Source organism: Bos mutus, chromosome 14 (genome assembly GCF_027580195.1).
Source record: "Bos mutus isolate GX-2022 chromosome 14, NWIPB_WYAK_1.1, whole genome shotgun sequence".
In the NCBI taxonomy this organism is placed as follows: Eukaryota; Metazoa; Chordata; class Mammalia; order Artiodactyla; family Bovidae; genus Bos; species Bos mutus.
Window position 1 is genome coordinate 7,490,819 of NC_091630.1, and position 27,871 is coordinate 7,518,689.

Genomic DNA, 27,871 nt, shown 5'->3' on the forward strand with positions numbered 1-27,871 from the left:
GCAGAAATAGATGTTTTTCTGGAACTCACTTGCTTTTTCCATGATCCAGTGGATGTTGGCAATTTGATCTCTGGTTCCTCTGCCTTTTCTAAAACCAGCTTGAACATCAGGAAGTTCACGGTTCACATATTGCTTAAGCCTGGCTTGGAGAATTTTGAGCATTACTTTACTAGCGTGTGAGATGAGTGCAATTGTGTGGTAGCTTGAGCATTCTTTGGCATTGCCTTTCTTTGGGATTGGAATGAAAACTGACCTTTTCCAGTCCTGTGGCCACTGCTGAGTTTTCCAAATTAGCTGGCATATTGAGTGCAGCACTTTCACAGCATCATCTTTCAGGATTTGGAATAGCTCAACTGGAATTCCATCACCTGCACTAGCTTTGTTCGTAGTGATGCTTTCTAAGGCCCACTTGACTTCACATTCCAGGATGTCTGGCTCTAGGTCAGTGATCACACCATCGTGATTATCTGGGTCATGAAGATCTTTTTTGTACAGTTCTTCTGTGTATTCTTGCCATCTCTTCTTAGTATCTTCTGCTTCTGTTAGGTCCATACCATTTCTGTCCTTTATCGAGCCCATCTTTGCATAAAATGTTCCTTTGGTATCTCTGATTTTCTTGAAGAAATCTCTGGTCTTTCCCATTCTGTTGTTTTCCTCTATTTCTTTGCATTGATCACTGAAGAAGGCTTTCTTATCTCTTCTTGCTATTCTTTGGAACTCTGCATTCAGATGTTTATATCTTCCTTTTCTTCTTTGCTTTTCACTTCTCTCCTTTTCACAGTTATTTGTAAGGCCTCCCCAGACAGCCATTTTGCTTTTTTGCATTTCTTTTCTATGGGAATGGTCTTGATCCCTATCTCCTGTACAATGTCATGAACCTCATTCCATAGTTCATCAGGCACTCTATCTATCAGATCTAGGCGCTTAAATCTATTTCTCACTTCCACTGTATAATCATAAGGGATTTGACTTAGGTCATACCTGAATGGTCTAGTGGTTTTCCCTACTTTCTTCAATTTAATTTAGCAATAAGGAGTTCATGGTCTGAGCCACAGTCAGTTCCTGGTCTTGTTTCTGCTGACTGTATAGAGCTTCTTCATCTTTGGCTAGAAAGAATATAATCAATCTGATTTCAGTGTTGACCATCTGGTGATGTCCATGTGTAGAGTCTTCTCTTGTGTTTTTGGAAGAGGGTGTTTGCTATGACCAGTGCATTTTCTTGACAAAACTATTAGTCTTTGCCCTGCTTTATTCTGTATTCCAAGGCCAAATTTGCCTGTTACTCCAGGTGTTTCTTGACTTCCTACTTTTGCATTCCAGTCCCCTATAATGAAAAGGACACCTTTTTTGGGTGTTAGTTCTAAAAGGTCTTGTAGGTCTTCATAGAACCATTCAACTTCAGCTTCTTCAGCACTACTGGTTGGGGCATAGACTTGGATTACTGTGATATTGAATGGTTTGCCTTGGAAACGAACAGAGATCATTCTGTCGTTTTTGAGATTGCATCCAAGTACTGCATTTCAGACTCTTTTGTTGACCATGATGGCCACTCCATTTCTTCTGAGGGATTCCTGCCCGCAGTAGTAGATATAATGCTCATCTGAGTTAAATTCACCCATTCCAGTCCATTTCACTTCGCTGATTCCTAGAATGTCGACATTCACTCTTGCCATCTCTTGTTTTTTGCCATCTCTTGTGTTTCTTGGACTGGAAGAAACACAAGCTGGAATTAAGACTGCCAGGAGAAATATCAATAACCTCAGATATGCAGATGACACAACCCTTATGGCAGAAAGTGAAGAGGAACTAAAAAGCCTCTTGATGAAAGTGAAAGTGGAGAGTGAAAAAGTTGGCTTAAAGCTCAACATTCAGAAAACGAAGATCATGGCATCCGGTCTCACCACTTCATGGGAAATAGATGGGGAAAAAGTGGAAACGGTGTCAGACTTTATTTTTCTGGGCTCCAAAATCACTACAGATGGTGACTGCAGCCATGAAATTAAAAGATGCTTACTCCTTGGAAGGAAAGTTATGACCAACCTAGATAGCATATTCAAAAGCAGAGACATTACTTTGCCAACAAAGTTTTGTCTAGTCAAGGCTATGGTTTTTCCTGTGATCATGTATGGATGTGAGAGTTGGACTGTGTGCTGAAGAATTGATGCTTTTGAACAGTGGTCTTGGAGAAGACTCTTGAGAGTCCCTTGGACTGCAAGGAGATCCAACCAGTCCATTCAGAAGGAGATCAGTCCTGGGATTTCTTTGGAAGGAATGATGCTAAAGCTGAAACTCCAGTACTTTGGCCACCTCATGCGAAGAGTTGACTCATTGGAAAAGACTCTGATGCTGGGAGGGATTGGGGGCAGGAGGAGAAAGGGACGACAGAGGATGAGATGGCTGGATTGCACCACTGACTCGATGGACGTGAGTCTGAGTGAACTCTGGGAGTTGGTGATGGACAGGGAGGCCTGGCGTGCTGCAATTCATGGGGTCGCAAAGAGTCGGACACGACTGAGCGACTGATCTGATCTAATCTGATCTGAACTATTAAAATATGTCAAGTCTTCAAAATATGATCAGAGCACGTGCTGACACTAAATATGACATGCAGTGTTTGAGGCAAATCTGTCCTCAGGATTTTTACATGATTCCAACCGTTTATTCATTAATTATATAAGCATTTGTTTATCTCACAGTTTTTAAGTTCTCCATGACATAAAGAGTGGTCAGTGTTTATTAGAACTTATCAATGAATTAAATGCTGTCTAACACTAAAAGCAAAATTAGCATATTAATGTTGCTATTCAGGTAAAGTCTGGTGATCCACTTCTAGTTATCATCCACCAAAATGTTAGTTGTATTCACATACAATTTGATAAATCCCGTATTTACCTATACAGAAGAATCTAAAACTGGATGCAAAAAGTAAAATTGACTGATTGTCTCACCTAAGATAATAGCTTCATCATATGAAAAGAGAAGGTGTTGAAGTGCATTTATGTGTGTGTGTGTGTATTATTTTCAAGTAGCACTTTTTTGTGAAAGTGTCATTACTAAAGCACTTCTCTTTTTCATTGTGACAATACAGATGCACCTGTGTTTCTCTATTGACTTACTTGCTAAGAATTTTAATTTGACATTCCAAAACAAACAAAGACATGTGGAATGAGCACTGGGCTGAGGATGGGAGCCTCCAAGAGAGACATTCTGTAAAATCAAGGTATAAGTAATGGCATCACCCAATTTTCATAAATATAATGCTGTTATTAAGTGTTGATTTAACTGTTTAGAACCCAGAACACTTTTAAACTAGTTCAGCAGATCACTAATATCTTCATTTAAATTAATTCAACTTAAAAATTAAAACAATTAAAATCAACTTTCTTGTGAAAAGTTATATTATGTAAGTTGAAAGCAGGAATTCTAGAGCCAAACTACCAGGGTTTCCCTTCCCTTCCACTGATTCACAAGCCCTGTGCTATTAGTCACTCTACTATATCTTTCTGTGCTTTAGCTTCCTCTTTGAAATGAAACAATTGTACTATTACTGAATTAATATGAGAATTAAACTATTTAAACCATATGAAATATTTAAGAACAGTTCCTGGCACATAGTAGTGTTATTATTATTAACTAATAATTATAACACTTAATTCAGTTCAGTCACTCTAGTCGTGTCCGACTCTTTGCGACCCCATGAACCGCAGCACACCAGGCCTCCCTGTCCATCACCAACTCCGAGAGTTTACCCAAACTCATGTCCATTGAGTCGCTGATGCCAACCAACCATCTCATCCTCTGTCGTCCCCTTCTCCTCCAGCCCTCAATCTTTCCCAGCATCAGGGTCTTTTCAAATGAGTCAGCTCTTCGCATCAGGTGGCCAAAGTATTGGAATACCCAGGACTGATATCCTTTAGGATGGACTGGTTGGATCTCCTTGCAGTCCAAGGGACTCTCAAGAGTCTTCTCCAACACCACAGTTTAAAAGCATCAATTCTTCTGTGCTCACCTTTCTTTATAGTCCAACTTTCACATCCGTACACGACTACTGGAAAAACCAAAGCCTTGACTAGATGGACCTTTGTTGACAAAGTAACGTCTCCGCTTTTCAATATGCTGTCTAGGTTGGTCATAACTTTCCTTCCAAGGAGTAAGCGTCTTTTAATTTCATGGCTGCAGTCACCATATGCAGTGATTTTGGAGCCCCCCAAAAATAAAGTCAGCCACTGTTTCCACTGTTTCCCTATCTATTTGCTATGAAGTGATGGGACCAAATGCCTTAATACTATTTTACAAATATCAGGAAGTAGTTGTACTTCTACTACAGGAAGTAGTAGAAGTAGCAGTATACAGATTTCAATTTACGTTGACTTGTACGTTGACCTAAAGCACTCTGTTATTCAAGACAGCGATGATTCTAGTATTTTGATAACAAACAACAACAGGTACATTATCCTCTGCTTTATGTAAATAATGTAACCATAAGCTTCTAAACAAGCTTACAGTAATGCTAAGAGTCACTATACATTAAAAAGTATTCATTATCTTCAGTTAAAAATGACGAGTTGGGCATTATGTCAAACATTTGGGGCTACCCGTTGTATGATTCCAAGAGGTTCCTTCAAGTTGTAGTCCATCCCCCAGATGCCCGTAGTGGAGCTGCAGGAAGGCACCTCCTCAATAGACTAAGATGAGAATGCTGCCCTTTGGAGTTGAGGTTGTGCCACGCAGTGGCTTTGTGCACATATATCTAACTTTACCAAGAGAAAAAGATGTCAAATATATATTTTGTGCATTATGCATTAGTAATCTCTGAAAAATATTCATCAGCATAATATATTAAACAGGTTTCTATCCTCCAAACTTTTCCAAGTTCTAATGAAAGGTAAGAGTAACATTAAAGTTGACCAAGAAATCTTTCTAGAAATTTTAAAAATTGGCTTATTTTTATTGCCTTCAAAATTCTCACATTTTGCTTGTATTCACAGAGCCAAGTTCAACAATCATGAAGGAAATTTTTCAAAAGTTAATTAACTTAGAGTTCAAAATGCAGATAGACTCATAGCTCACTCTAGTCCAGAATCTCTTTTTTTCTATTAACTTGTTAGCTGTCTGCATGGACACACATGTTATTCATAAAGATGAAACTTCAAAGTTAAACTACTTAAAAACCCATGCAAAGAGAATAAAAGTATTAAGACTCCATGACTATGTAAAATGATAGAATGCAATTTCAGCATGGATTGTTACCACACATACATTTGATATTACAGAAGCTCAGAGAATTACTTAAGTTGCGTAATTATAGGGATTATACTCACAAAAATGGTACATAATCTGAGCTGAGCATCCTGAGTAACAAATACCTCAAGACTGGGGGCTTCCCTGATAGTTCAGCTGGCAAAGGATCCTCCTACAATGCAGGAGACCTGGGTCCAATCCCTGGGTTGGGAAGATCCCCTGGAGGAGGGCATGGCAACCCACTTCAGTAGTCTTGCCTGGAGAATCCCCACGGACAGAGGAGCCTGGCGGGCTGCAGCCCATGGGGTCGAAAAGAGTCGGACATGACTGAGTGACTGAGAGCAGCACGGGATTTTTCAGAGGGAGAAACAGACAAGAGGCAAATGAAGCCACAGTTTCTAGTTTGAGTGACAATGAGAATGACACAAAGGACAGAGGAGGCATCACAGTCTAGGAAGGGAGAATGATGAGGAGTTAACAAGGCTTTAATGGGTTCACCTAGAAATAACTACCAAGTATAACACTCCATTTAAAGGGAAAGCTGCTTTCTCAATTCCAAAATAATTGAGTTAGAATAAAATTCCTTCAAAGAAAAAAACACCAAAAACAAACAAACAAAAAGCAGAAAAACTGGTTGGTTTTAAATTTAAGGCTGCTTATTTAGTTGATGTTTCATTATAATGCTGTAACAGAAATTTTACTTTAAAGCCTACACGCTGACACAATTCTTTCTCTGGGTCTGGAATCTGATCCACTGTATGCCAGAAAAAGACCCATGTCTTTCCCTACACCTCTGTACTTTTTACATCATCCTGCCAAAGAAGGGTTACAAACTGTTCAGACCCCTTTCCACACGAAGGGTTCAAATGAATCCTGCACACATTTCTCCTCCATTATCTCCTGACAAAGACCTGTTTTTAGCTACTTTAGAAAATCAAACCTATCCACCTTGAGTCTTTTCAGTGATCAGCAGGGGCTCTCAAATGTGGGAGAGACACAAATGACACCTTTTATAGGACCCAGCGGTCTCATTTTAGTATCTAGTGATAAGCGTAACTCAGAGAAGGCAATGGCACCCCACTCCAGTTCTCTTGCCTGGAAAATCCCAGGGACGGCGGAGTCTGGTGGGCTGCTGTCCATGGGGTCACACAGAGTCGGACACGACTGACGAGACTTAGCAGCAGCAGCAGCAGCAATAAGCATAACTAACATAATTTGTTTTCCAGGTCACAATTTATTGTTTTTAAAACTGAGCCATAATTTTCATAAAAAGTTATCAGCTCTGCATTAGGGAATACGAAGGCTTGTCCACAACACTTTTTATATTGTTGGGATGAAAGAGTTCTGTATCATTCACAGCAACAAAACACAGAACTTGCTGGAGATTTTGCTTAACAACTTAACACTGTATTTATTTTGGATAAGAGGCATGTTATGACTAAAACGAAAATTTGATAGTATACTATGAAGAGAGAATTCCAATAATAATAGGGCAGCAGTCCCAAAATTCTATTTTGGTAGAAACAGAAATGCTATTTCAAAATCCTATTTCCAATATTGATAACAGGTTTCTTATTTTCAAAGAATGCATTATACTAATTATTCATTCTTTTTTCACAGATGCAAACCAAAGTTAATATTTAAGTATCTCTTTCAAAATGTTAGGGGAGGTAACGTATTTATTTTTATCAAACTGCTTGTAAACTGTTTAATCTTCAATCATTTGTTATTTGTTTTCTTAATTTGATGAAACAGAAATAGTATGACTAACATCATACTTATACCATCATAGTTATACCATAAGTATAAGTATTAGAAGCAAAATACAATTTTAAAATCATATATTAAATTAACTTAATATGTAAGAATTAATTATATATACCTGAGCCCAGATATTTTATGTATTTAAGAAAAATGTGCCATTTCTCAAAGGAACACAGCATGGTACAGTGGGAAGTTCCCCAAGTAAATGTTAGAAATTCTGGACTCTGAAACTAATTTCGACGTCACTTAGACTTTGACTTTCAGTCTTAAAAAAGTAGAGAGAAAAATGCATTCTTATCTTCCCTATTGTGTAGGGTTGATATATATTGATCATTATAAATGCTGAAGTATTTTGAGTATCAAGGACTCAATGGACACAAATAATTCTTCCCTGCACTGAAAGAATGAATCATCTCCTCCTTTGCTATCTAGAAACAATAAGGCTATTTGACAATGTTACGGAACTTACAGTGTACTTGTGGCAAAATAATTTGTGACTATGTCTAGCTATACAGTTAACTTGAAGTTCCTTTTATTTCTAATAGAAAAACTAAATTTTCATTGACTTTAACATCAATGAAAAATATGTTCAGACATAACTGTCAATAAACCACAGCATCACATTGTTCAGTTCAGTCGCTCAGTCGTGTCCGACTCTTTGTGACCCCATGAACCGCAGCACGCCAGGCCTCCCTGTCCATCACCAACTCCCAGAGTCCACTCAGACTCATGTCCATCGAGTGGGTGATGCCATCTAACCATCTCATCCTCTGGCGTCCCCTTCTCCTCCTGCGTTCAATCTTTCCCAGCATCAGGGTCTTTTCTAATGAGTCAGCTCTTCGCATCAGGTGGCCAAAGTATTGGAACTTCAACTTCAATATCAGTCCTTCCAATGAACACCCAGGACTGATCTCCTTTAGGATGAACTGGTTGGATCACATTGTTATTGACAATTATTAATAATAACAAGGCAAATATTTTGATGAATACAGAATATCATGAAAAAAAATCACAGAATACAAAATAACACTTTATTCTTTTTATCAGTGTTTCAACAATTACTATATTATTTTACTCTCAATTTTTAAATAATGATTTTTATACCTTGCTCACATGCACATAATTTATTTTCCCCCCACTGAAGAAAAAAACAACCAAATATCCACAAACTTGTCTACCAGTTTTTTTAACTGTTTACCAGTTTTTTAACTGGTAAGTTGCTTTTCAAATGTTGCTCCTTTGGTTAACTTCTGTCTTACTGTCTCTGCTTTTTCTCCTTTTACCCTCTGAAAAAATGGAATCTTTGGAAAATCTTTATATTCATTATTAGAATTCTTTCGTGTTTTCTTTTCCTCTCCCATTGAAAAGGACCTTGGTAACTAAGGCACATTCTTCTTTGTGTTATAACACTGATCATAATGTTTTGCTACAAGATGTATTGTACTACTCAAGCTGTTTTCTATATTTCTCTAATTTGTATCTTTCACTCAGAACATAACATGAAGCAGAGATAATAAAGTTTCAATAAGGAATCAAGTATAAAATCAGTTGTGTTTGCTATATGATAAAAGCTGTATTTGTTCTGCTTTCTTTTAAGACAGATACAATATTTTATACTTTTGTGTTTTTATCATAACTAGTCCTCAGTTGAAACAGTTATAAATACATAACAGTGTGTTCTTAATAAGTATTGGTTTTTAGCATAGAAATATCCTTAAGATATGATCTGCTGAACTGTCATTAAAATGAGTCACCAGTCTGGATGAAACCAGACTTACCAAGATGATTACTTGTCTTATTTTTATGCTTCGTCTTTTAACTTTTCCTCTGCCAAAACTAACATCTTATTTATTTGGGGGATGTTTTTACTGAGATAATGGTATCAATTATTTCTCCAAAATCATCGTTTTATAAAATCCAAGAATATCTATACTGAGTCTGTTGCATTGATATGACTGTGCAAGTTAGAACTTATAAGCTCATTAGCATTATAATACTTATTCAAGATTTGTTTGTTCTCTATACGTTCAGGTGTTTATTGGTCTCAGAAACCAGAATATCTACTACATTATTCTTGATGCCGTCTTGTTTAGGAATTATCCTACTGTGAATTTCCATAGAAATTGCTTGTGGCAAATGTTGACTTGTGTCTTCCAGATGCTTTTCCTTTCCCGATGCCACTGATGCCCCTGGCATGTCTCATGACGACTGTCATAGTCCATACTGAGGAGTTGTGTGATCGACCCCCCCCCCAAAAAAAAAAAATCACAGTGGCATTTTGACCTGGTTTATCTTTTCAAATTGGATTCTGTGAATGACTTGCTAAAACACATGTGGATTACTAGATCTACTATGAAATATCTATGTCGTTGGCCCTTTCACACTCTGTTTTCTTAACAAGTTGTGGGAACGGGCTATAAGAGTGGATTTTAAGCGACAACTTAATTGCTGCAATTAAGTTCCTTTGAAGAAGAGACTACGTTTTTTGAATCTCCACATGCCTCTTTCACAGATAAAATGCCCAGGAGAAAGTAACTGATTGAATAAATAAATGAACAAATGATTGCTAAAAAAAATAAATAAAATAGAAAATATTATTAAAGAGTAGAAATAATCTTTGTTACTAAAAGATTGAAAGCACAGACTTTTCAGTGAAAACTTTTCCCTTGATTTTGCTAGTGTGAGAACTGTCACTAACAGAAAGCTAGTAAACTATTAGCTGGCTCTCTGACTCTTTCCCCATCGAAAACAGAGCTCTGATTTGCTCTGCTTCTCATTTTCCTTGGTTTCAACATTTCGACTTTGGTCAATTTCAAGCTACTGTGATGACATCATGTGGGGAAAGAGATGTGCACACTCCGCTTCCTCCAGCTGTACAAGCCAGCTCCGGCGCATCACGGATCACCATTCTTATAGTGGCTTCCACTGCACATCTGTTTTGACTCCCACTGTTGGTATTTTCTTTCCTATTTGGAAAATGTATTCCTAAACTCCAGGTAAGTAAACTTAACTTTGTGGTTTTTTTTTTTTTTTTTAATGAAATCTCAAGGGAGTTCAGAGTTAAAGTAGAGCTTAATAGATTCTTTGGATCTACTAAGTTCCAAAGAAATGCACACGAGACAAACCATTCCACTGGTGGCTGGTGAAGTTCACTTAGAGTTCTTCAGACTACTTAGTTTGGCTCAAGAACTGAGACGGAGAGAATGCAGGTGCCCTTGACTTACTCGATTGTGTTTCGATCCACTTTTCCTGTCATGTTAATGCCGTAGAACTGCTGCATGGCAGCTAAGGCGGACTGCATGGTCTCCGCAGAGCGCAGCACCGACATCCTGGGGTCACTCGGTGGAAGGTATCCGTACTTCTGTAACCAAACCTGCAATAACAAGCACAGTAACTTTTAGGTCAATCGCACCATTTTACAGTATTTTTATGACTATCAGTTTATGTCTCTAGGTGACTTTAAACTTTATTTCCTCTTTAAGGGCATATCTTATTTAATTGCTTTGTCTTTATTAGCTTTAGGCTATTTTTCATAATTCAGTGCTTGTTACAGATCTAACAGATCCAAAACTCTAAATGTAAAGAAAAAGATGAACCATTTGTCACAAAATTATATTATATAAGGTACTATGGTGGAGAAGACTCTTGAGAGTCCCTTGGACTCCAAGGAGATCCAACCAGTCCATTCTGAAGATCAGCCCTGGGATTTCTTTGGAAGGGATAATGCTAAAGCTGAAACTCCAGTACTTTGGCCACCTCATGCGAAGAGTTGACTCATCAGAAAAGACTCTGATGCTGGGAGGGATTGGGGGCAAGAGGAGAAGGGGACGACAGAGGATGAGATGGCTGGATGGCATCACTGACTTGATGGACGTGAGTCTGAGTGAACTCCGGGAGGTGGTGATGGACAGGGAGGCCTGGTGTGCTGCGGTTCATGGGGTCGCAAAGAGTTGGACATGACTGAGCGACTGAACTGAACTGAACAGTAGATACTGGATAAAATCACAGAGAAGATCATTTCTGCCCTCGAGGAACTCAAGTTCCCAAAAATGAAGATATTTTTTCAACAGTATGACCCCCCACTGAGACGTCTTTGCCGGAAGCGGAAATTAACGTACATGTGCCACATCTAAAGTGTCACTTTCCTGACCAATCAGAGCACTGACCACAGCTCCATAGCATCACCACATGTGGCCAATTATTCTATAATGCCATTTGGGGTATGAATTCTATGCAACTGGTCTAGCCAAATGTAACTAGATATCTTCAGGAACAGAGGACAGTGTCTCATGTAAAGGATATCCTTTCACTTATTCACTGTGGTTCACCTCAAACCAAATCAAGCAAGTGACCAAGCTTTTCATATACAGGTGAAATCAGACGATTTTGTTAAGAATATCTGGCCCTTTCCTTAAGGATTTCCTTATTCTAACTCTGCTCTTCTAAGGAAGAGAGGTTTAGGGGGATAGGGAGAGGAAGATGTCGGTGTTGAGCCTAGTCTTGATTATAGCCAAAAATCGGAGTCATTTCAGGTTAGATTTTTTTTAAATAACCAAAACATGGGTTATTTGAGGGGGCTGGGGAGAATCTCTACCACGGAGCAGATGGTTTCTAGCCTTACAATTCTGTGCGTTCATTTTAAATGCACAATTATATGTCCAGCCCGTATCTTATCCCATTGTCTCTTATTTCAATCTTCCATAGAGCTCTAAGATTTCTTAAAGTGCAGTGAACTAGCTGTCAAATGCAGAAAGGCCAAGTAATTCTGACTTCGAAACAGAATAAAAGTTTCTCTATTGAATGGAAGATATTCACCAGTATGTGTTTCCCCTCATACCTGAGTCTACTCATCATACAAATAATATTCCTATGAAATTGCGACTTTCCCCCAATACCTGAGACAATTCCATTATGACCTTATAACTAAAACACAAAAATGCTATTTTCTCACTGAACATAAACAGCAATTATAGAAGTTAAATTTCACCAAAAGAGCCTTAACATGTAAAATATAAGGTGGACTCTTTTGTTGTATGTCCAAGAAATCAACCCCCCAAAATACAGTACAACCCCTTGAAAATAAGATAAAACTTTATTCTAAAACTAATAAATTAGCAAATGCATCACTGTCAGGAAGGTTTATTGTTGAAACTCCATCTAGTAGATTCATCTACCACATAGTGAAAACATGTGAAGACACTCTTCTCATCTAACCTATAGTGAATAGGCTGCCAGGGAAGACACATATTTAGTATCCTAGTCAACTGAAATAGTGCAGTCTGAAACAGACCTTTTTTCCTCCTGAATAAAGGAGAAAGATTTCACTGGCAAGATATTATTTGCTAGGAAATTCAATATGATTGCCATGCAATTTCACCCAAATTAGAAGATTCCATCGTGCTTTTTAACAGTAACATGCACAAATATTCTGAAATTGAACTCTTTATTTCCACATAACACTTTGTTTGCATCCATTCCTTATTCGCTATAGAGCTGACGTTGCTAGGTTACACATGGGTGCTAAGCTACTGGCAATCATGTTTATGAGAACTGCAAAAAGAAAATTGTTAATAAGTCCTATGATTTATATATAAATAGAGAAACTATAAAATGTATAAATTTAAGTCCACAGTGAAAAACAGCATGTTCTAAAATATACATATTTGATTTATGACTTAGCCTTTCAAACAAATGAGTTAGAATTACATAAAAAAATGAATGATTATATTTCTCCAAGTTTTATATCATATCATTCATCACAAAAGGCTTTTTTTCCAAATGAATGAGATGTGAACAAATGTATTTAATTGTAAAATATCAGAAAGGCTAGATCTACCATTTTATGATCCTGACTAACAAACCAAAACCATCACCCAATAAGATGATGGGTCACTTTGAGTTGACCTGACCATTTTTATTATCATTGTTGTATGTTAGTCAAGAAATCTTCTCTGACATCAACAGCTGACCAGGAGTAATTCTCAATTGAAATTTGCAATGCATCTCCCCACAAAAGAGTGGAAAATCAAGCATGATTATACTTGGTATCATATTAGAGTATGAAACCAGCAAGCTCTCAATAATATTTCTTATTGAAGCAAAACATGCTGTAGACAACCCTACTCCAGGTCAAGTTAAAAAGCAAGTGACTAAATCTACAATTACTTTCAAGTATATACTTTATCTTGTGTGCTTATCTACATACATAATATTCAAAATGGAAAATATAGATGAAAAGAAGTACATGCTTAATTTTTTTTAATCACCAAGGGAGTAACTTCTCTTGAGTTCACTTTTGCTTTACATTATTTCAATTAAGCTGTTGAAACCACAGCATTCTGAGAGTCTGATCATTTTTGGTATGATAGGGAAAAGGTCTGTACAAAATAGTCCTAAACAGTAAGAAGCTAATGTTCTCTGGATAAGAATAATTTGGTCAACATGGTGATGCAAAACTAGCCAAATAAATGCTGAACTGTACACTCAGCATCAAGGGTAGGAAAGCTCTCTGGCCAAAATTTACAGTGCTTTGTCAACACTGATACTTGTCACCAATGAATTAAGATCAGGTTCAAATAGTGAAGATCAGGAATAAACACTGACGTGAACTCATCATATAAGCATAGGAGTTTCTGGTATAAGTAAACTCATTTTCCTCTTATAGAATAAAACCTGCTTGTAGTACAAATAAAGCAAGATAGGTGGCTCAGCACGTCATCATTCTGCAATAGTGAATGGGAAACTGGGATACAATATAAATGACATAGGAAACAACCTTCATTCATAACTTTTTTGCTTTCTACTAAATTATAATCTCTTATTTGATTAAGAAAAACCAAATCTACAAAGCAAAACTTGAAGGTATGCCCTGTGCTACCAAGACTATTCTATAGACATCCGTCCTCATATATTGGTATTTGAAATATATTCCTATTTTCAATATTAAAAACATATTGCTTCTCCTGGTTGATTGAAAATCAATTTGATCTATAATTGTTTGTGCCTCGATGCCTTTTTCAGTGTTTTCAAATGCACATACTGGATAATCGAGGAAAATTTTCTTCGTGGGTGTGCATTTGGGGGAAATGATAGTGAACTTGTACGGTTGATGTGTATAAAGTCACCAGCATAATTTTTGTTCAGCAAGTCATATTAAACTTTATGATTACTGACTTGTCTGAGCTCTTGAAATTTCTCCTAATGAAATTAGGATCTGTCCTTGGAATGAGCAAGACTGAAAATGCAAGTGAGATTTAAGTAGTCAGAATTGTGAGGAAAGACAAACTACAGAAGATTCAGAATCATATACTGCTTGACTATTCCCCAAATCCCAAAACAAAAAGGGAGGATGTAAAACGTGGCAGTCAGTTTTTATTTTATTTTGCTCAAGGGATTGGCATGTGTATTCGAGAGCATAGAAAAAGTGTTGAGACAAAGGTTTCTCTGAGGGAAAACTTGACTCCTTTTACAGTCTGGGATTCAGCCTATCTCATTACCACCAGAACAACCAACTACAGAACTTCAACTGGTTCAACACAATTTAAGCTTGAATTACATTCTCCCTGTATTACTAATATATTCAAATACCTTGCCGTCTTGGAGACAAAACCAATTTCCTCACTTAGTGATTATCTAAATGGAGGTACAACCAGAAGAAGTCTGTTTTTTTGCAGAGCAAGAAGATATATCAGGCAATAAAAGGCAAAACCTTTACTGTTAAGTCAATAGATTTTGCCATTACTAGATTGTGATATAAAGAAGGAGGAGCAGGCACTCAATGTTTCAGTAAACTCTTTAAGAAAGAATGTCTTTGTCGCTAATATATAGTGTAATCATATAGTGAAAATCTGTATTAGTTGATTCAGCTATGCATATCCATATAGCAAGGTGGTACCTTGGTGAAATATGGCTTTAAGTAGTAATAACAACAGAAAGGACACATGAATGGTTCTTATGCCTAATGGAAAATGTAAGAGAGCACTTCTAGAATATATACCCTTATTTCATCTCTGAGGCCAGTAATGAAATCTAGAGAAATAAATCTTGATCCAGCTGTTGAGACTAATACATTTTATTATTGTTGTTTGAAGTCACATTCCAATTTTTGCAACCCCATAGACTGTAGCATGCCAGCCTCCTCTGTCCTCCACCATCTCCAGGACTTTGCTCAAATTCATGTCCATTGAGTTGGTGATGCTATCTAACCATCTCATCCTCTGTGCCCCTTCTCCTTTTGCCTTCAATTTTTCTTAGCTTCAGACTTTTTTCCAATGAGATGGCTCTTCGCAACATGTGGCCAAGGTATTGGAACTTCAGCTTCAGCATCAGTCCTTCCAATGCATATTCAGGGTTGATTGCCCGTAGAACTCATTGGTTGGATCTCTTGAGGTCCAAAGGACACTCAAGAGTCTTCACCACCACAATTCCAAAGCATCAATTCTTTGATGCTAATCCTTTTTAATAGTCGAGCTCTCACATTTAGACATGTTGTAGTTCAGTCACTCAGTCGTGTCAGACTCTTTGTGACTCTGTGGACTGCAGCACCCCAGGCTTCCCTTTCCTTCACTATTTCCTGGAGTTTCCTCAACTTCATGTCCATTGAGTCAGTGATGCTATCCAACCATCACCAAATGGAAAAACCATAGCTTTGATTATACAGACCTTTGTTGGGAAAGTGATATCTTTGACTTTTAATACGCGGTCTAGATTTGCCATAGCTTTCTTTGCACAGAGTAAGTGTCCTTTAATTTAATGGCTGTAGTCACCATCTGCAGTGATTTTGGAGCCCAAGAAAAATAAATCTGTCACTGCTTCCACTATCTCCCCTTCTATATGCCTTGAAGTGATGGAACCAGATGCCAGAATCTTAGTTTTTTAATTGCTAAGCTTTAAGCCAGTTTTTTTTTTTTTTTTTCACTCTCTCTCCTCTTTTAACCCTCATCAAAAGGCTCTTTAGTTCCTCTTCACTTTCTGCCATTAGAGTGCTACCATCAGCATACCTGAGGTTGGTGATATTTCTCACAGCAGTCTTGATTCCATCTTATGCTTCATCCAGCCTGGCAATTCGCATGATGTGCTCTGCATATAAGTTAAATAAGCAGGGTGACAATACACAACCCTGTATATACTTGTACGTACTCCTTTCCCAATTTGGAACCAGTCTGTTGTTTCATGTCTGGTTCTAACGGTCCCTTCTTGACCCACATATAGGTTTCTCAAGAGACAGGTAAGGTGGTCTTGTATATCCATCTCTTTGAGAATTTTTCAAAGTTTGTTGTGATCCACACAGTAAAAAAGGCTTTAGTGTAGTCAATGAGGCAAAAGTAAATGGTTTTCTGGAATTCACTTGCTTTCTCTGTGATCCAACAAATGTTGGCAATTTGATCTCTGGTTCCCCTGTCTTTCTAAATCCATATTTTGTATCTGAAAGTTCTAGATTCATGTACTGCTGAAACCTAGCCAAAGGATTTTGAGCATAACCTTTCTAGCAATGTGATCTGAGCACAATTTTAGGATAGTTTGAACATTTTTGCCATTGCCTTTCTTTGGGATTGAAATAAAAACTGACCTTTCCAGTCCTGTGGTGACTGCTGAGTGTTCCAAATTTTCTGACATACAGAGTGCAACACTTTTACAGCATCAACTTTTAGGATTTTAAATAGCTCAGCTATAATCTGTCACCTCCATTAGCTTTGTTCATAGTAATGCTTCCTAAGGCCCACTTGACTTCATGCTCCAGGATATCTGGCTCTAGGTGAGTGACCATACCAACGTGGTTATCCAGGTTGTTAAGACTGTTTTTGTACAGTTTTTCTGTGTATTTTTGCCACTTCATTTTAACCTCTTCTGCTTCTGTTGTCCTTACTGTTTCTGTCCTTTATTGTGCCCATCCTTGCATGAAATGTTCCCTTGATACTTCAATTTTCCTAAAGATTTTCAGTCTTTCCCTTTCTATTGCTTTCCTCTATTTATTTGCATTGCTCATTTAAGAAGGCCTTCTTATCTCTCCTTGCTATTCTCTGGAACTCTGCATTCCGTTGAGTTTAATCTTTCTCTTTTCACCTTGCTTGCTTTTCCTTCTCTTCTCCCCTCGGCTACTCGTAAAGCCTTCTCAGGCAACCACTTCGCCTTCTTGCGTTTGTTTTTCTTTGGCACGGTGTTGGTCACTGCCTCCTGTACAGTGTTAAACCTCCATCCACAGTTTGTCAGGCATTCTGTCTCCTAGATCTAATGCCTTGAATCTATTTGTCACCTCAATTGTATAATCATAAGCGATTTATTTTAGGTCGTACCTGAATGGTCTAGTGGTTTTCCCCATTTTCTTCAATTTAAGCCTGAGTTTTGCAATAAGGAGCCAATGATCTCCAGGTCTTGTTTTTGCTGACTGCATAGAGCTTCTCCAACTTTGGTTATAAGGAACATAATCAATCTGATTTCTGTATTGATCATCTAGTGATGTTCATGTGTAGAGTCTTTTCTGTGGTTGCAAAAGGGTGTTTCCTATGACCAGCATGTTCACTTGACAAAACTGTTAGCCTTCACCCTGCTTCATTTTGTACTCCAAGGCCAAACTTGCCTGTTATGCCAGGTACCTCTTGACCTCCTACTTTTGCCTTCCTATCCCCTGTGATAAAACGGACGTCTTTTTTTGGTGTTAGTTCTAGTAGGTGCTGTAGGTCTTCACAGACCTGGTCAACTTTGGCTTCATCTGTATCCATGGGTAAGCACAGATTTGGATGTTGAATTGTTTGCCTTAGAAATGAACCAAGACCATGCTGTCCTTTTTGAGACTGCACCCAAGTACTGTATTTCAGGCTCTAGTTAACTACGAGGGGCTACTCCATTTCTTCTAAGGGATTCTTGTCCTCAGTAATAGATACAATGCTCAGCTGAATTAAATTCGCCCATTCCCATCCACTTCAGTTCACTGAGCCCTAAGATGTCCGTGTGCAATCTTGACATCTGGTTGACCATCTCCACTATACCTAGATTGGTGGAACTAACATTCCAGGTTCTTACACACTATAGTTCTTTACGTCAGCAGACTTTATTTCCACCACCACACACATCCACGGCTGAGTGTCATCTCCGCTTCGGCCCAGCCACTTCATCTTACTGGTGCTACCAGTAAGCACCCTCTGCTCTTCCCCAGTGGTGTATCGGACACCTTCCAAGCCGGAGAGTTCATCTTCTAGCATCGTATCTTTTTGCCTTTTCATACTGTCCACGGGCAGCACCAATTCAATGGACAGGCACTTGGGCAAACTCTGAGACATAGTGAGGGACATGGAGGCCTGGCATGCTGCAGTCCAGGGGCTGCAAGGATTCAGACACGACTTGGGGACTGAACAACAACAACAACTGTCCGTGGGGTTCTCCAGGCAAGAATACTAGAGTGGGTTACCCTTTCCTTTTCCAGAGAATCACATTTTGTCTAACTCTTCAGTATGACCTATTCGTCTTGTGTGACCCTGCATGGCATGGCTCATAGCTTCATTGATTTATGCAAACCCCTGCCACGACAAAGTAATGATCCATGAAGGTGTTTATCAATGCCCTTGTATAAAATTAAGATATTGCTACTCAGTTACTAGAGTGAGTCACAAAGGCAATAGCCATATTAAAACTTCCTCACTGACAAGCCTCAACATGCAGGAAGAACACATTAAAGTGATGCACAGATAACCTAACCTTCTTCTCTGAAAAAAATTAAATGATTAAACCATTAAATTTATTAGGGCATGAAAGGATGTATTTTAGATATTACAGACATTAGTGGAGAGGAAGCAAAGGGAGGTAGATTTAGAGTTTTATTTAAACCTGAAAACTCACTTTGCCAGTCCATATTCCTAGTTGTGACAGTTATTTCAGGTATAGTTTTCATTTTGGCTAATGTTTGGTATGGTCAAATGCAAGTTTCACATACCCAGTGATTAAACGATCTCAGTTACAGTATTTAGTATGGGAGAACATGGAAAAGGATGATACGTATATTTTTATAATAACACTTCCACTTATATAATTATATATATTATATTATACTGGGACATACAGTTTAAAAGTTACTGGCTTCATGTTAAATTTAATATTTTTACTAATAAAATATTTAAACTATTCTGGTATAATTAATGCTGCTGCTGCTAAGTCGCTTCAGTCGTGTCCAACTGTCTGCTACCCCATAGACAGAAGCCCACCAGGCTCCCCCTCCTGGGATTCTCCACGCAAGAACACCGGAATGGGTTGCCATTTCCTTCTCCTATGCATGAAAGTGAAAAGTGAAAGTGAAGTCGCTCAGTCGTGTCCAACTCTTAGTGACCCCATGGACTGCAGCCCAGCAGGCTCCTCCGTCCATGGGATTTTCCAAGCAAGAGTACTGGAGTGGGGTGCCATCACCTTCTCCAGATATAATTAACAGAGTTTCTTAATAAAATGCAACTGAAAGAATGCACTTTTAATAGGTAAGTTCTTAATATTGTCAAGTTAGTTTCCATTTTCCAATATGAGACTTCTAACAGTTAAATTCTGTTATTAACCAAAGTAAGCAATAAAATCTGATCATCCCTTATCTTTTTCGATCATCAGCAAAATTATTTAAATTTGAGGACATTTTCCACTGATATTTCATATATTTACTGAGTATAAAGAATGGTAGAATATAGAACCAGGATTTTCTATTCTGAAAAGTGGATATAGAAAAGTGGATATAAATATGAATTATAGCTACCTATTAGCCCAAAAGTGCTTCCCTGGTGGCTCAGTGGTAAAGAATCTGCCTGCAATGCAGGAGACTGACTCAAGAGATACAGATTTGACCTCAGGGATGGGAAGGTCCCCTGGAGGAGGGCATGGCAATCCACTCCAGTATTCTTGCCTGGAGAATCCCACAAACTGAGGAGCCTGGCAGGCTACAGTCCATAGGATCACAAAGAGTCAGATATGACTGAAGCAACTGAACACATAAAACAAAAAGTTTTGTGAGAATAGTAACTCAGAATAGGTCAAACTGAAAATTCTTAGGGTAAGCTAATGAGGCAGAAATTAGCTGCCTTGGTAAAAAAAACCTCTTGGAGGGCTGGGTCAGATCAGATCAGATCAGATCAGTCGCTCAGTCATGTCCGACTCTTTGCAACCCCATGAATCGCAGCACGCTAGGCCTCCTTGTCCATCACCAACTCCTGGAGTTCACTCAGACTCATGTCCATCGAGTCAGTGATGCCATCCAGCCATCTCATCCTCTGTCGTCCCCTTCTCCTCTTGCCCACAATCCCTCCCAGCATCAGAGTCTTTTCCAATGAGTCAACTCTTTGCATGAGGTGGCCAAAGTACTGGAGTTTCAGCTTTAGCATCATCCCTTCCAAAGAAATCCCAGGGCTGATCTCCTTCACAATGGACTGGTTGGATCTCCTTGCAGTCCAAGGGACTCTCAAGAGTCTTCTCCAACACCACAGTTCAAAAGCATCAATTCTTCGGCACTCAGCCTTCTTCCCAGTCCAACTCTCACAACCATACATGACCACAGGAAAACCCATAGCCTTGACTAGACAAACCTTTGTTGGCAAAGTAATGTCTCTGCTTTTGAATATGCTATCTAGGTTGGTCATAACTTTCCTTCCAAGGAGTAAGCGTCTTTTAATTTCATGGCTGCAGTCACCATCTGCAGTGATTTTGGAGCCCAGAAAAATAAAGTCTGACACTGTTTCCACCGTTTCCCCATCTATTTCCCATGAAGTGATGGGACTGGATGCCATGATCTTCGTTTTCTGAATGTGGAGCTTTAAGCCAACTTTTTCACTCTCCTCTTTCACTTTCATCAAGAGGCTTTTTAGTTCCTCTTCACTTTCTGCCACAAGGGTGATGTCATCTGCATATCTGAGGTTATTGATATTTCTCCTAGCAATCTTGATTCCAGCTTGTGTTTCTGGCTCACCTCAGGCCAGAAAACTACCAGAGAAGGAATGCAGTCCCACCCATCAGCAGATAATTGGATTGAAGCTTGACCTCCCTGGTAGCTCAGTCAGTAAAGAATCTGCTTGCAGTGCAGGAGACCCAGGTTTGATCCCTGGGTGGGGAAGATCCCCTGGAGAAGGAAATGGCAAACCACTCCAGAATCCTTGCCTGGAAAATCCCATAGACAATGGAGCCTGGTGAGCTGCAGTCCATGGGGTAGCAAAGAGTCAGGCACAACTGAGTGACTAACACTTCACTTACTGACAAGGTCCTGCCCACCAGAGCAAGATCCAGTTTTTCCCACTTTCCCCCTCCAATCCGGAAGCCTAAATAAGATAGAGATAAATATTAAAAGCAAAAAGGGAGAAAATGACAAATAACATACAAGGGAATTCCCATCAGGCTATTAGCTGATTTCTCAACAGAAACTCTACAAGACCGAAGGAAATAGAATGGCATATTTAAAGTGATGAAAGGGAAGAACCTACAACCAAGAATAAATACTCCACCCAGCAAGACTCTCTTCAGATTTGATGGAGAAATCAAAAGCTTTCCAGACAAGCAAAAGTTAAGAGAACTCAACACCACCAAATCAACTTTACAACAAATGCTAAAGGCAATTCTCTAGGTAGGAAACAAGAGAAGGAAAAGAAAAAGAAAACAAACAGAATAATTAAGGAAATAGTAATACTTATTGATAATAACCTTAAATGTAAATAGATGCATGTGCACCAACCAAAAGACAAACTGACTGAGCAGATGAAAGCGTGTGTGTGCACTTCCACTTACCACATCACTCTGCTCCACCCCCACATTGTAGGGAATTACTTCACAGTTAGGTTAATCACGTCCCCATTGTTTTGCAATTGTAATCTTTCATTTTTTGTCTGGCTATTGACTGTAAAAACTGATAAACATCTTTTACTTTTGTGATTATGTAACTATTACTCACTTAATACCTTTGTATAATGATTGGTCAACAGAAAAATAATAGAATTCTGTATTATCAAAACTACCATTTAATACAAAACCTGTAATCACTTTTTAAAATCCGGATGCATATCAGAATTATCTTGGAATTTTTTTTTAAACTACAAATGCCCAGGTATTGCTTTTTATTTATTTATTTTTTTGCCAGAGCTCCAGCTATGTTTCTAATGAGCAGCCATGTTTAAAATGTTTAAAAACAACTGGACTATAAGAGGATCTTTTACTTTTATCTAATTTGCTTCACTTTTTCTACTTCATATTCAGTGCTCCCATTTCATTTAGCTTGTATTTTCTAGTTTCTTCATTTCTTGTTTTTTATGTTCTTTTTCAAGCCTTTATATAGAGTAGTAAAAGCTTTTGTATACACATATATAAATATTATATATAATATATATTTTAGAAAACATTAATATTGGCCTAACTAAAAAATGTATAACATTTTGATTCTACTTGTTTGACTTATTAGGAATAGAATGCTAGATTTCTAACTTACAAAAATAGATAAGCAACAAGCAACAGAGATTTACTCTATAGCACAGATATAGTCAATATCTTTTAATAACCTATAAGGGAAAATAATTTCAAAAATAATATATGTGTATACATAACTGAATCACAAAAAAAGAATTCTACCTTTTGAAATTTAGTAATGTTTACCTTTTGCCAGTTTTTTAAAGTGTCCTATGGATATCTAAGAATGTATGAGATACAAAATTTTAAGTATATTTGTATATGATATAATTCATATAAATTAATAGAATTATAAGTCTATTACACTTAATTATTAACAACATCATTCAAGATGTTTCTATTCTTACTTTTTCTGTACTTGATAAAATATTCTCAGAGGAATATTAATATGTCTTAATGTGATTATATATTTTTTCTTTTCCCTCATATTCTGATTTTTGCTTTATGCATCTTTGTTTCTTTGTTGTTAGGTGTTTAATGGTTTATGACATACATTTTCTTTGTGAATTATACCTTTTATTAAAAATAATCAACTTTGTTTCATTTAAAATATTAATTCACTAATTTTAAAAAAAGACAACTGCCCTTAAGGGGATTCCATTGTATGCTAGTCATTATACTGAAAAGTTGGAGTACCGCGATACACTGTCTCTTTATCAGTCTTTATTGTGAATTTTCTAAAAGACAGTAGTAGTAGTAGTGTTAGTCACTCAGTTGTGTTCAACTCTTTGCGGCCACACAGACTGTAGCCTGCCAGGCTCCTCTGTCCATGAGATTCTCCAGGCAAAAATACTGGAGTGAGTTGCCATTCCCTTCTCCAGAGGACCTTCCTGACTGAGGGCCTGAACCTAGGTTTTGTGCATTGCAGGCAGATTCTTTACCATCTGAGCTACAGAGCTGAGCCTAAGTCACACGGAAGATGTACTGAACTTGCCTCTACCGAGGCGGTGGACAGATTTAGTCTCACCAACACCAAAAAATGATGAATAAATTAACCTGGATTAGGTTCTTTGAGGTAGAGGTAAAATATGTGTTGGAAATGTAGGCATGAAATACCTGAGCATTGTATAAAATGAACACATCCACACATTTATCCATGAACTTCCCTGATTACAAAATAAGAAAAACCATAAAGTTCACGTTTATTTACTGCACAGACTGACTCTGGTCCCCTCCCCTGGACAGACTTCACGCATTCATTTGTCACGTGTGTTCCATCAAGTGTGCGAAGGAAGGAGATGGGGTTCCACGGTCAAAGGGGCTTAGAGTGTTACCTTCAGGGGTTAGCTTGATGCCAGAACATTAAAATAAATAAAATAAAAATAAAAGGCAGCTATATTTAAATGGATTCACAGATTATCGTTTTATAAGTAGAAATTGTATAATACTTTGAGATGTGAAATGACCGAGAAAATATTTTGTTATCACATAGGTGTTTCCTGCCTGTGTGTGTGTATGCTCAGTCGTGCATGACTCTTTGCAACTCCATGAACTGTAGCCTGCAGGCTCCTCTTTCCACGGAATTTTCCAGGCAACCATACTGGTGTAGTTGTCATTTCCTACTCCAGCAGGTCTTCCTGACCCAGGGATTGAATCCAGGTCTCTTGTGTCTTCCTGCATTGGCAGGCCTACTCTTTGCCACCATGCCACCTGGGAAGCCCATTTCCTGCTTTACAAAGTACACAAAAGTTGTCACTCTTAAATAAAGTTTTCATTTCTTTTACAAAAAGACCAAGTATATACTGTCTTTTTTTTGTAAAGACAAGTAGTTGCAAATACAGTTGACTCCTGAACAATGTGGGAGGTAAGGGTGCTGGCTCCCACTGTTCTCAAAAATATGTGTTTAACTTTTGTTGATGTTGTTCAGTCCCCCAGTCATGTCTGACTCTGCAGCCCCACGGAATACAGCACGCCAGGCCTCCCTGTCCCTCACCATCTCACAGAGTTTGCCCAAGTTCATGTCCGCTGCGTCTGTGATGCCATCCAGCCATCTCATCCTCTGACGCCCTCTTCTCCTTCTGTCCTCAATCTTTCCCAGCTTCAGGATCTTTTCCTATGAGTCAGCTATTCATATCAGGGGACCAAAATATTGGAGCTTCATCTTCACCATCAGTCCTTCCAGTGAATATTCAGAGCTGATCTCCCTTAAGATTGACTGCTTTGATCTCCTTGCTGTCCGGGACTTTGGGGAGTCTTCTCCAGCACCACGGTTTGAAGGCAGCAATTCTTTGGTGTTCTGCCTTCTCTACGGTCCAGCTCTCACAACTGTATGACCACTGGGAAGATTATACAGACCTTTGATGGCAGAATCATGTCTCTGCTTTTCAAGAGTGTCTAGGTTTGCCATCACTTTCCTGCCAAGAAGCAACTGTCTTCTAATTTCAAGGCTACAGTCGCTGCCCACAGTGATTTTAGAGCCCAAGAAGAAGAAATCGGTCACTACTTCCAACTTCCCCCCTTCTATTTGAAATACAGTAATGGGCCCGCAGGCCGTAATCTTAGTTTTTTTTATACTTAGTCTTAAGCTGGCTCTTTCACTCTCCTCCTTCACCCTCATCAAGAGGCTCTTTAGTTACTCTTTGTTACAACTTTTAACAACCCCAAAATGTAACTACTAATAGCCTATTATCATGAGGTCAGTGGCTAAGTGGTAAAGAATCTGCCTGCCAACACAGGAGACACAGGAAATACGGATTCAATCCCTGGGTCAGGAAGATCCCCTGGAGAAAGAAATGGCAACCCACTCCATTATTCTTGCCTGGGAAACCCTGTGGACAGAGGAGCCAAGTGGGCTGGAGTCCATAGGGTCACAAAGAGTAGGGCAGACACAAATGAGCAACTGAGCACGTGACCAGAAGATTTACTGACCACATTAACTGTTGAATAATACATATTTTGTATGTTATGTATGTATTTTATATACTCTTGGCATATCTTTTCTTAATTTTGGTATTTCTAGGCTATGATGTTCATCTGTAAGCTTTCTTTTTTCATATTACCATAAATTCCCCCCAAAATTTCCAAAACATACATTGAAAAAGTTTCAAAATGTATTAAAGTCCTATATGTAAGACCAGAAACTATAAATCTCTTAGAAGAACACACAGGCAGAACACTCTTTCAGATAAATCACAGTAAGATACTCTATGACCCACCTCCTAGATTACTGGAAATAAAAACAAGAATAAACAAATGGGGCCTAATTAAACTTAAAAGCTTTTGCACAGTAAAGGAAATGATAAAGTGAAAAGACAATCTTCAGAATGGGAATGGGAGAAAAAAATAGCAAATGAAACAACTGACAAAGAATTAACCTTCAAAATATACCAGCATCTCATGTAGCTCAGTAGCAGAAAAACAAGCAACCCAATTTAAAAGTGGGGAGAAGACCTAAACCGACATTTCTCCAAAGAAGACATACAGAAGGCTAATAAACACATGAAAAGATGCTCAACATCGCTCATTATTCGGAGAAGGCAATGGCACCCCACTCCAGTACTCTTGCCTGAAAAATCCCATGGACAAAGGACCCTGGTGGGCCATAGTCCATGGGGTCGCTACGAGTCAGACACGACTGAGCGACTTCACTTTCACTTTTCACTTTCCTGCATTGGAGAAGGAAATGGCAACCCACTCCAGTGTTCTTGCCTGGAGAATCCCAGGGACGGGGGAGCCTGGTGGGCTGCCATCTATGGGGTCACAAAACCACAATGAGGTATCTCACATGAGTCAGAATGTCCATCATCAAAAATGTCTACAAACAATAAATTCTGGAGAAGGTGTGGAGAAAAGGGGACCATCTTACACTGTTGGTAGAAATTCAAACTGATACAACCAAAATGGAGAACAATACGGGGATTCCTTAAAAACCTAGGAATAAAACTACCATATGGCCCAGCAATCCCATTACTATTGCTGAGAAAACCAGAGTGGAAAAAGGCACATGTACTCCAATGTTCATTGCAGTACTATTTTCAATAACTAGGACATAGAAGCAACCTAGATGTCCATAGACAGATGAATGGATAAAGAAGTGTGGTAGATGTATACAATGGAGTATAAATCAACCAGAAAAAGGAATACATTTGAGTCAGTTCTAATGAGGCGGATGAACCTAGAGCCCATTATACAGAGTGAAGTAAGTTAGAAAGAGAAAGACAAGTATCGTATACTAAGGCATATATATGGAATCTAGAAAGATGGTACTGATGATCCTATTTGCAGGGCAGCATTGGAGATACAGACATAGAGAACAGACTTATGGACATGGTGGGGGAAGGAGAGGATGGGACGAATTGAGAAAACAGCACTGAAACATATACATGACCATATAGAATATTAAAAAGCAGGGGAAATTTCCTGTATGAGGCAAGGAGCTTAGATTAGGTGCCCTGTGACCACAAAGAGGGCAGAATGGGCTTGGAGGATGGAGGGAGGCTGCAGAGGCAAGGTACCTAAGTGCACACATGGCGGATTCATGTTGGTGTATGGCAGGAATCAACACAACAATGCAATTATCCTCCAATTAAAAACACATTGAAAGGAAAGTTTGCATGTATGCAGGGGCTTCCCAGGTGGTGCTAGTGGTAAAGAACCAGCCTGCCAACGCAGGTAAACGTAAGAGATGTGGGTTTGATCCCTGGGTTGGGAAAATCCCCTGGAGGAGGGCATGAAAACCCACTCCCGGATTCTTGCCTGGAAGATCCCATGGACAGAGGAGCCTGGTGGGCTACAGTCCATTGGGCTGCACAGTCGAAATGACTGAAGCCATTTAGCATGCACGAACATGTAAGCAGACCTGTGCTGTTCAAGGGTCAGTTGCAGTATACTACTCGGTAGTTATTTTGTGAGTATATATTCAAAAAAATAAATTTAGTTTCCCCTATTAAGATAAAAGTGATGTATTTGCAATTCAGGTGAAAAATAAAAAACAGCCTTTGAAAGATGCACCATGTAGAGAGTATTTTAAAGATACATGTTTGGAAATGTTTCCATTATCACATGACTTCATTCTCAAAAGATATAAATACATTAGCTATTGAAATTGTCTCAGAATTTTTTACTTTAAAATTCCAGGAACAGATTTTTCCACCTGTGAAATAACCTGCCAAAAGACTAATTTCAGTAGACTGTAAGTCCATTTGTTAAAAATATGAAAATGCAACACCTGATTTGTTTTTAGATATGACTGATAGACAGCAGGAAAGATGAGAATTCACCATCTGAACTTTAACAAGAAACATTGCATAACTGATGAATAAGCCTAATGATTTGTAATTAGCTAATGACATAGCTCTGCCTGCTGCATTTACAGATACTTATGAGGTGTCTTTTGGGCCATGGTGATTTTTAAGATTAGAAATAAATGCTTATTGAAGTAAGTCAAAGAAAGACAAGTACTATACATTTTTACTTAATGTGGAATCTAAAAAATAAGACAGATGCATGAATACAACAA

At 38.5% G+C, this 27,871-nt stretch overlaps 1 protein-coding gene across 1 annotated transcript in view; it reads right to left on the reverse strand.

Moving 5' to 3' along the window:
* MMP16 (matrix metallopeptidase 16) overlaps window positions 1–27,871 on the reverse strand; it is a 401,911-nt gene that overhangs the window by 198,062 nt on the left and 175,978 nt on the right. The window contains exon 2 of the mRNA XM_005888277.2: window positions 10,230–10,378. Within this exon, the coding sequence (XP_005888339.1) occupies window positions 10,230–10,378 (149 nt within the window). The remainder of the gene's footprint in view (window positions 1–10,229; window positions 10,379–27,871) is intronic.